Source organism: Coturnix japonica, chromosome 27 (genome assembly GCF_054131305.1).
Source record: "Coturnix japonica strain WE chromosome 27, WE-NBRP24, whole genome shotgun sequence".
NCBI classification, from domain to species: Eukaryota; Metazoa; Chordata; class Aves; order Galliformes; family Phasianidae; genus Coturnix; species Coturnix japonica.
The window spans coordinates 7,879,286-7,889,587 of NC_140689.1; the positions used below are offsets into that span (position 1 = coordinate 7,879,286).

The 10,302-nt window shown below is 44.4% G+C and overlaps 2 protein-coding genes across 2 annotated transcripts in view; one reads left to right on the forward strand and one right to left on the reverse strand.

Annotated features, from left to right (window-relative positions):
- LOC107309412 (uncharacterized) overlaps window positions 1-1,272 on the reverse strand; it is a 58,878-nt gene extending 57,606 nt beyond the window's left edge. Inside the window, exon 1 of the mRNA XM_085524487.1 lies at window positions 906-1,272. The gene's annotated coding sequence lies outside the window, so the exon portion shown is untranslated. The remainder of the gene's footprint in view (window positions 1-905) is intronic.
- A 1,211-nt stretch (window positions 1,273-2,483) lies between these two features.
- LOC146756492 (uncharacterized) lies at window positions 2,484-6,311 on the forward strand. Its single transcript, XM_085524488.1, has 2 exons — window positions 2,484-4,824; window positions 6,183-6,311. Exons 1-2 carry the CDS (start codon window positions 3,224-3,226, stop codon window positions 6,184-6,186), a joined length of 1,605 nt encoding a protein of 534 aa, XP_085380614.1. The 5' UTR covers window positions 2,484-3,223; the 3' UTR covers window positions 6,187-6,311.
- Window positions 6,312-10,302: the final 3,991 nt, after the last annotated feature.

The window sequence follows — 10,302 nt, forward strand, 5'->3', positions numbered from 1 at the left end:
CAATGTGAAATTTAATTTAATCTATTTCAGAACTGCAAAGACAAGTACTTTTTTAGCAAAGCATAAGAGGGTTATCACTTTGAAGAACCACATTAGGCACTATAGTTCAGTCTTACACAAGAGATTAATTGACATGTGCTGTAGATTAATCAGAATAAGGCTTTTCATTACGAGTGGCCAAACATAACCAAATCACTTTGGAAGCAAATTACTGACTTGCCTAGAAATATATATGCAACAATTGCAAGTTTATTATTGCTGCTTGAGCAAATGAAACAGCCTTTCAAAAACATTTACCTTGATTCTACATGAACCTCCTCTCACCTGCAGAATGCCTACATTAAAACTAAAACTAATCAAAAGCTACTCCACACTCAACAGAGTACTAAGTTGTCAAGCACAACTGGCATTCTCCTCTCAACAGCAGTGCTTGAGTCAAATTTCTGGCTGAAAAGGCTGCATCCTTTCATATACATCCAGTTGATAAACTATGTTCTACAAAGAGAAGTTTAATGAACAGGAAGAAAAGAAATGGAAATAGGAAAAAGAAACCACAGTTCTCCTTTTGTAGTATAGCCTTGTAACAAATAGTGCAGCGAAGAATATAGAAATTCTGATCTTTTGTCACCTGTCAAGGAATCCAAAGGAGGCAATACATGTTGTTGACACTGTGAAACCCAAACTTTTTCGTCTGACTCTCACACCCACTTTGCCCATTTTCCATTTGTTTTTAAATAAGGTCTGGAAAAAGCCCATAGAGCTACCACAGACGAAGAGCACAATTTAGGGTTGTAACACAACAGAAAGCACAACTACAACAGCAGAGGAGCAAGATCACAGGCTGCAACAAGTGAGGATTTGCTCAAACACAGCAGACACAGAAATAAAGAAAAGTAGCTACTTACTTTGAGAAGGCCTCAGGTATACAGGAATCTCCAACAAGATATCCTCACCTTCACCAACCCTCAAATGAGGTGTTGGAAAGGGTAGATCTTGGCTCCAGCCCTTCCAATCACTCAGACACATTACATGCACTTAAGCTCCCCTGGGTAGGCCCTGCCTTCCCACCAGGAGCTCCGTCACTGGTGCAGGCTGTGACTCAGCAGTTCTGCTTCAAGAGTATCTATGGGGAATGAAATAGAGAGAAACTTACCAACCACTGCACCGTGAAATTCCACAACATGAAGAGTATTTTCCTGAGTGCCACACCACAAAAGAAAAACCTTCATACACGTGTCCCATTTTTTCATAGGCTATTACTTTTGTTACATGCTTCACCCACCAGAAGGCAAGTTCTAGTTCAAATTCATTTTGATTCAAATTTAATTAGCATCCTTTTCATGGAAAATTATCCTGTGTAACTGCTGACATGTCAGTGCATCACATACTTGTAGATCTTTGTTTGGAAGCAGAGAAAATACATTTTTATGGCATTTCAAAAGAAAAGTACATCCACGTGGAAAAAAAAAAAATCACACACTTGACTATAAAACACAAAAGAACTTCACGTGTACCAAAGCAGCAGCATCTGTACACTCAGCCCAGAAAATAATGTTTCTTTCCTGTGTTAAGTGCAAGTTTCTAGCACAAATTTACTTGGTGCAATTTTGTTCTGGAAAAAAAAAAAAATAAAATGTTAAAAACTGTTTGGATACACAGTGAAATCAGATGCAGTACATCTTTATTTTTAATGGAATAATAATTGTACCCAAATTTCATATTCAGCCTTTGAAACATTTACCAGGGGAAAAAAAACAAAACAAAGGTGTGCTGTGAAGGTTTTTTCAGCATGACTCATATTGCTGTCATAAGAGTAAAAAAGTTTGAATTGATTTTGGTTGTATTGTTTCTTTATCTATAGCGATTGTCTGTCCTCTACTATCTATCTGGCCACCTACTACTTGTGTCAAACGAAGAGATCATCTAGCAAGTGACCCCTGACTTTGATTAGGACACTGATTGCACTATTACCTGATTGCATATTTGTATTCCTTGTAAAAGAGTCTGAACTACAAGAAGAAAGTATCTAAGCTCAATTTTGAATGAAATATTTTTGTTTTGTTTTGCAATAGATTCACCTCTCCTAGCACCTATATCACACCATCTTCTAGAAGTAAACAAGTGGAAGCCTTAAGTGAGATCTGATTTTGTTACTTATCATCTAGACACAAATGGACACAGAGCAGTCTTGTAAATAAACTTACAGATAAACAGGTAAAGGGCAAAGACCAAAGATTTCAAAACAAGGTTTATATGAATAACGTGTCCTCTCTATGAACTCTGTTTGACAGTGGATTGTGCACATATGGGTTTTCCAGGGCATAGGACAGGATATGTCAGTCAGAATAAGGTCATGAGCCCAAATGCTGACAACTACATTGCATGTGGAACACAGAGCTCAAATGCCAAGACTGGGACTCACCTTCTGGCATAAACCACTCACGAATCCCAGAGCCAGCAACTACCAGCAACTCATGAGAAATTGTCATGGTTTAATAATTTTGTAATTTTTGCTATCAGTATTCCACATCATAACATCATATAAAGCATGAATAATTTTACTGAATCTGCAACTTATCAGAAGAAGACTACATCTCCCAGGGAACAACACGATAGGTCACGGGACCTGGACTCTATATTAACTCTGTCGCAGAACAGACTGACGTCTTTCGAGTTCTGGCGTTCAGGGGAGTGTGTGGGAGCCTTCAGCCGTTCGCCTAGATTCACAGTAGGCCTCTCGGTTACGGGACTCATTCTCTCTCCTATTTTGCTTGATTCGTTAGCTCAATTTCAATTATATTGTATTATATTGTGTTATCCTGTATTTCGATATAGTATTTAGTAAATAAGTGTGCCTCCTCAGATCGTTGCCGCTGTTTTCTTTTCCTAATTAATTTTTTCCTTTCGGCCTAGGGCCCCTCCGGGGCCTACGGCCCCCTGTCACGGACGCAGGTGGATTTTTAGTTCAAACCGTGACAGATTTTGGTGGAGAATGCGGGCAAATTGAGTTGCTGTTTTTCTGTGTTTTCTTCTGTTGCTCTTTTAGCTTTTAACAGAGCTACGAGTTTTTTTCCCTGTTAAGGAGCTATCTCGTGTTTGCGATTCTGCACCTGCGAGCTTGACCTTGAAAGTCCAGGCGGACTGCCAATACTCCGGTATATTTTATAAACACTGCTGAGCTTTGTTTTCTTTTACTTTTTTCTCTCTATTGGAGGAAAAAAAAATGTTTTCTCTACTAAATTTGTTTTACCAGGGACTGTGTGCCATTGGTTCCTTTTTTGAGACGCTCCGAACATATTGGGTCATGTTTAAGCTAGCCACTTTTTCTTATGGAGCTATACAATTGTATAATGGATTGAAAGCATGGTTAGCAATGCTCACTTCGTATCTGTATACAGCTCCAGAGGGAGCAACTAATGCAACTAATTATACAGAAATGGTGATTTTTAAGCGTGCTCCTCTTTCTTTCTATGAATCCTTTATGCAGTTTTTGAATGATCAGTGGGCCACACTCTTAATCTCCCTGATCTTACTGTTGATTATTGTAATAATCTCACTCAGTATCTGGGTTTATAACATCCGGAGGAAGTCTTCCCTAGAACCAGAGAATACTGAGTGGCAGGGAATTGAAGAGATTCTCAAAGGACAGACATCTTCAGTGTTATGGAGCTTCACTCCTGAACAATTGAAGAATCCTGAGAGTTTGATTGCATATTTGAGGCAGGAATGTTGTGGCTCAGGCAGATCTCAGGAGGCACAAATGATTTTGGGCCTAGCTAATGCTTATTGGGCCTTAGTCAATACCATTCCTGAGAGGGAAGTTTTAGAAGCTGAGAGAGAGAGTCTCAGGGCCGAGAAGGAGAGTCTTAGAGCTGAGGCAGAAAAACTTTGGACTGAGAAGGTAGAGAGAGAAAAAGCTTTTGAAGCTGAGAGAAAAGATCTCCTGTACCAACGAGACTCAATCTGGTACGAGAAAGAGAGTCTTAGAGCTAACGCAGAAAAACTTTGGGATGAGAAGGTAGAGAGAGAAAAAGTTTTTGAAGCTGAGAGAAAAGATCTCCTGTACCAACGAGACTCAATCTGGTACGAGAAAGAGAATCTTAGAGCTGACGCAGGAAAACTTTGGGATGAGAAAAGGTCCCTGCAATCCCAACTCAACACTCTCCAGTCCGAGCACAGCGCCCTCCGGTCCGAGCACGACACTCTCCAGTCCGAGCACGACACTCTCCAGTCCGAGCACGGCGCCCTCCAGTCCGAGCATGACACTCTCCAGACTGAGCGCGATGCCCTCCGGTCCGAGCACGACACTCTCCAGTCCGAGCACAGCGCCCTCCGGTCCGAGCACGACACTCTCCAGTCCGAGCACGGTGCCCTCCGGTCCGAGTACAACACTCTCCAGACTGAGCGCGATGCCCTCCGGACCGAGCACAATGCCCTCCAGACCGAGCACAACACTCTCCAGTCCAAGTATGACGCCGTCCAGTCTGAGTGCGGCACCCTTCAGGCCAAGCATGATGCCTTCCAATCCAACTGTGATGCCCTCCAGTCCGAGCACAACACTCTTCAGTCTGTGCATAATGCCCTCCGGTCCGAGCATAACGCTCTTCAGACTGAGCACAATGCCCTTCGGACCGAGCACAACACTCTTCAGTCCGAGCATAACACTCTTCAGACCGAGCACAATGCCCTCCAGACCAAGCTCAACACTCTCCAGACTGAGCGCGATGCCCTCCGGTCCGAGCATGACACTCTCCAGACTGAGCGCGATGCCCTCCGGTCCGAGCACGACACTCTCCAGTCTGAACACAAAGACCTCCAGTCCAGGTACGACAATCTCCGGGCAGCGCGCAGCGCCCTCCTGTGTAAGCACAACGCTCTCCAGTCTGAGCACGACGCCCTCCAGTCTAGTTATAACGTCCTCAGGGCAGAATGCGACACCCTCAAGTCTGAACCGTATGTACTCCAACTTAACCAACCACTGGGGGCACCAGATACAATGTTGGTTGCCCCTGTAAGAGGGCGAAAAACAAAACGAGTTTCAACTCAGATAGAGAAAATGCAGAAGGAGTTAGAAGAGCGGAGGGAGTTAGGAGAGCAGGACTCAGGAGAGCAGGGGGACTCAGGAGAGCAGGGGGACTCGGGAGGTCAGGGGGACTCAGGAGAGCAGGAGGAGTCAGAAGACCAGAGGAAGTCGGCGGAGCAGAGGTTGTTAGAGCAGTATAAGAAGATGTTAGAGGAGGAGAAGAAGTCAGAGGAGCAGAGAAAGTTAGGAGAGAGAAAGTTAGGAGAGAGGAAAAAGGAGGAAGGTCGCCTGGAGGAAATAACACAAGCGTCAGAGTCAGGGTCAGAGTCAGACGAGGAGCCAAAAGCTAGATTTTCTTTACGAGAATTTCTCGAGTCCAAACTTATAGATGGGGCAGCCTCATCAACACAGCTGCCAACATTAACACCTGGGACTCTTGATAGAGCAAAAGGTGAGCAAAGTATTACGACCATTATTGATCGATCTTTTAAACTGAGTGAAATTCGAGATCTGAGAAAGGATTTCACACGTCAGCCAAAAGAAAATATGGTCACTTGGTTACTTCGCTGCTGGGACAATGGTGCCAACAGTGCGTGGCTCGATGGCAGTGAAGCTCGCCAACTGGGTAGCATTTCCAGGGACTCACGTGTGGACAGAGGTATAGGCACATGCCAAAATCGGTCCTACACCCTCTGGAAGCGGATGTTGATAGCGGTAAGAGATAGATTCCCCTTTAAACGGGACTTGGAGCCTGAGAAAAAGAAATGGACTGATATGGAGAAAGGTATCCAATTTTTGAGAGAAAGGGCTCTGGTGGAAATGCTCTACAGCCCCCAGTTCAATCGTAACAATCCAAACCAATTACATGATCCTGAAGCAGTCCACGTTCCACGACAAATGTGGCGTGACTTTACAAAGGCAGCTCCAGAAAAGCATGCCAGTGCACTTGCATTGGTATATGGCAAAGGGGAAAGAAAGCCCCCTGTAAATGAGCTAATTAGCAGACTTCAGGAGCTTGAATTATTTATAAGCGCTACAGAAGTTAAGCTTTATACTTCAGCCATTGTCCAAATGGGAAAAAAAATAGTGGAAAGGTTAGACAAAGTGGAGGAAACACAAAGTGATATTATTGACAAATTGGCTAATGTGCCTGATGTAGATGAATCCACGGTGGTACCAGATGATGGAAACCAGGATTTCCACGATCGCCTATTGAGAGAGCTAAACAACATGAGTTCCTCTCGACCTGTATCATCGAAAATCTCAACCATAAAAAAGAGACGTCCTCGTATTCAAGCAAATGACAACGATAAGACACCTCGTATTCAAGCAAACGACAATGATAAGACCATACGTTTTGCTTTGTTGTATTTCTTGAGTAATCATGGGGAGGATATAAAGAAGTGGTATAACTCATCCACTTCTGCACTTCAGGCACGAGTGAAAGAATTACAATCCAAAACAACCACCAAGGTGAACTCTTCCAAACGGGGGAAAGTTCCAGTTGCTGCAAGCCGCCGAGGTAAACAATAGAGGGGCCCTGCCCCCAGCCAGGGGGGGGAAAGGGACAATAGAGTATACTGGACTGTGTGGATTAAGTGGCCTGGCACATCTCGACCACAGAAATATAAAGCCTTGGTGGACACTGGTGCACAATGCACCCTAATGCCCTCAAGTCACCAAGGGACACAACCAATATATATCCATGGAGTGACTGGGGGTTCCCAAGAATTGACTATGTTGGAGGCCGAAATAAGCCTCACTGGTAAAAACTGGCAGAGACACCCTATTGTGACTGGTCCAGAGGCTCCATGTATACTGGGAATCGATTACCTTAGGATGGGATATTTCAAGGATCCCAAGGGGTATCGATGGGCCTTTGGGATAGCTGCTGTAAACACAAATGGTGTTAAGCAGCTGTCAACTTTACCTGGTCTGTCAGATGATCCTTCTGTTGTGGGGTTGCTCCAGGTAAAAGACCAAGAGGTACCAATTGCCACCAAAGTGGTTCACAGACGGCAGTACCGCACCAATAGGGACTCATTGCTCCCCATTCACAAGCTAATTCGCCAATTAGAAAATCAGGGAGTGATTAGCAAAACGCACTCGCCTTTTAACAGCCCCATATGGCCAGTGCGTAAAACCAGTGGGGAATGGAGGCTGACGGTAGATTACCGTGGCCTGAATGAAGTTACACCTCCATTAAGTGCTGCTGTACCAGACATGCTAGAACTCCAGTATGAACTGGAGTCAAAAGAAGCTAGGTGGTATGCCACCATTGATATTGCTAATGCCTTCTTTTCCATCCCATTGGCTGCAAAATGTAGGCCACAGTTTGCTTTTACCTGGAGAGGTATTCAGTATACCTGGAACCGTTTACCCCAGGGGTGGAAGCACAGCCCAACAATTTGCCATGGATTGATCCAAGCTGTTTTGGAACAGGGTAATGCTCCTGAGCACTTGCAGTATATTGATGACATTGTGGTGTGGGGCCATACAGCAGCAGAGGTTTCCAAGAAAGGGAAACAGATAATCCAAATTCTTTTGAAAGCTGGTTTTGCCATTAAGCGCAGCAAGGTGAAGGGGCCTGCCCAGGAAATCCAGTTCTTAGGCATAAAATGGCAAGATGGACGTCGTCACATCCCAGCAGATGTGATTGACAAAATCACTGCTATGTCTCCGCCCACAAATAAAACAGAGACCCAATCTTTTCTGGGAGTAGTGGGCTTTTGGAGAATGCATGTCCCAAACTACAGCCACATAGTGAGCCCTCTCTATCAGGTAACACGGAAGAAGAATAATTTCTCATGGGGTCCTGAGCAGCAGCAGGCTTTTGAGCAGATAAAACAAGAAATAGCCCGTGCCGTGGCCTTGGGGCCAGTACGGACGGGACAGGATGTGAAGAACATCCTCTACACTGCTGCTGGAGAGAAAGGTCCCACCTGGAGTTTGTGGCAAAGAGCCTCAGGAGAGACCCGAGGCCGACCCCTAGGATTTTGGAGTCGAGCATATAAAGGGTCTGAGGAGCGCTACACTCCAACTGAGAAGGAGATCTTAGCCGTGTATGAGGGGGTTCGGGCTGCTTCTGAAGTAGTTGGGACAGAGGTTCAGCTTCTTCTAGCACCTCGCTTGCCAGTAATAAACTGGATGTTTAAAGGACAGGTTCCCTCCACCCATCATGCTACTGATGCCACTTGGAGTAAGTGGATTTCATTAATTACTCAACGAGCTCGAATGGGAAAACTCAGCCGTCCTGGAATTCTAGAAGTGATCATGGACTGGCCTGAGAGTAAAAAAATCGAAACACCACCTACAGAAGAGGTATCACGTGCTAAAGAGGCACCACCATACAATGAGCTACCAGAAAACGAAAAGAAATTTGCCCTATTCACAGACGGATCATGTCGTATTGTAGGGAAGCATCGCAGATGGAAAGCTGCTGTATGGAGCCCCACACGACAAGTTGCAGAGGCCACCGAAGGTAAAGGAGAATCAAGTCAATTCGCAGAGGTAAAGGCTGTTCAGCTGGCTTTAGATGTGGCTGAACGGGAGAGGTGGCCAATGCTTCATCTTTATACTGATTCATGGATGGTGGCAAATGCCTTATGGGGGTGGTTGCAACAGTGGGAAGATGATAATTGGCAACGAAAGGGTAAACCTGTTTGGGCTGCTGAACTGTGGAAAGACATTGCTGCCCGAATAAGGAACATTGTTGTAAAGGTGCGCCATGTAGATGCTCATGTGCCTAAAAGTAAGGCTACTGAAGAACATAAAAATAACCATCAGGTTGATCGAGCTGCCAAAATTGAGGTGGCTCAAATAGACTTGGACTGGCAGAACAAGGGTGAATTATTCCTAGCTCGGTGGGCCCATGAAACTTCAGGTCATCAAGGAAGGGATGCAACATATAAGTGGGCCAGAGACCGAGGGGTGGACTTAACTATGGACGCTATTGCTCAGGTTATTCATGATTGTGAAACATGCGCCATAATTAAACAAGCCAAGAGGATGAAACCTCTTTGGGGGGAAGGGCGATGGCAAAAGTATAAATATGGAGAGGCATGGCAGGTTGATTATATCACCTTGCCACGATCTCGCAATGGTAAGCGGTATGTACTCACCATGGTGGAGGCAACCACTGGGTGGCTCGAAACATACGCAGTACCCCATGCTACCGCCCGAAACACCATATTAGGGTTGGAAAAGCAAATCCTGTGGCGGCATGGCACTCCAGAAAGAATTGAATCAGATAATGGGACCCATTTTAAAAATTCCCTTGTAACCACTTGGGCCAAAAATCATGGCATTGAGTGGATTTACCATATTCCCTATCATGCACCAGCTTCTGGTAAGATTGAACGATTCAATGGGTTGTTGAAAACTATGTTGAAAGCAATGGGTGGCGGAACGTATAAAAATTGGGAGAACCATTTAGCAGAAGCCACCTGGTTGGTCAACACTCGAGGATCTAGTAATCGTAATGGTCCTAACCAATCCAGCTCCCTACGTACCGTGGAGGGAGATAAGGTTCCTGTAGTACACATAAAGAGCGTGTTGGGAAAGACGGTTTGGGTCCTTCCAGCGTCTGGAAAGGGCAAACCTCTCCGGGGTACTGTCTTTGCCCAGGGACCTGGGTGCACGTGGTGGGTGATGGACAAAAATGGGAATGTCCAATGTGTACCGCAAGGGAATCTGATGTTGGGGGAGTGCAGCCAATGATTTTCCTGTAGATATATAGGTAGAGTCTCAGAAAATATTTCAATTAGGTACAGAATAGTTCAATTAGGTATAGGACTTAAGATAGAGTGGATTAATGTTAAGGAAACACTTTTCTCTATATACCTTAATTAGGCATTCTGTAAGCAAGTTTTCCATCTGGACTCTATATCCTGCACTGGCCATGCATGTGTAGAGCACACATGGAAAGAAGTATAAGTCAAAAGGAAATCTGCTGTGGTGGCTGGGAAAGGATGAGTGCACCTTGATGTGGGGGACGCCCTACTAGCGCTGCCTTTCCCCTCTACCGCTGACATGTTTTCCTTTTTCTGGCAGTTTTGCCATTTTCTCAAAATTAATAAATAGTAGGTTAGGTTATAGAGTTTTGTTCTCAACTTAGGGATTTGTATGGAATAAATATAAATTGTTGAGAAAAATAAGGTTGCTGATTATTCACAATTATACATATGAGTGTGTATGTATGTATAAACATAATGTAATGATGTAGAATAAGGGGTGGAATGTCATGGTTTAATAATTTTGTAATTTTTGCTATCAGTATT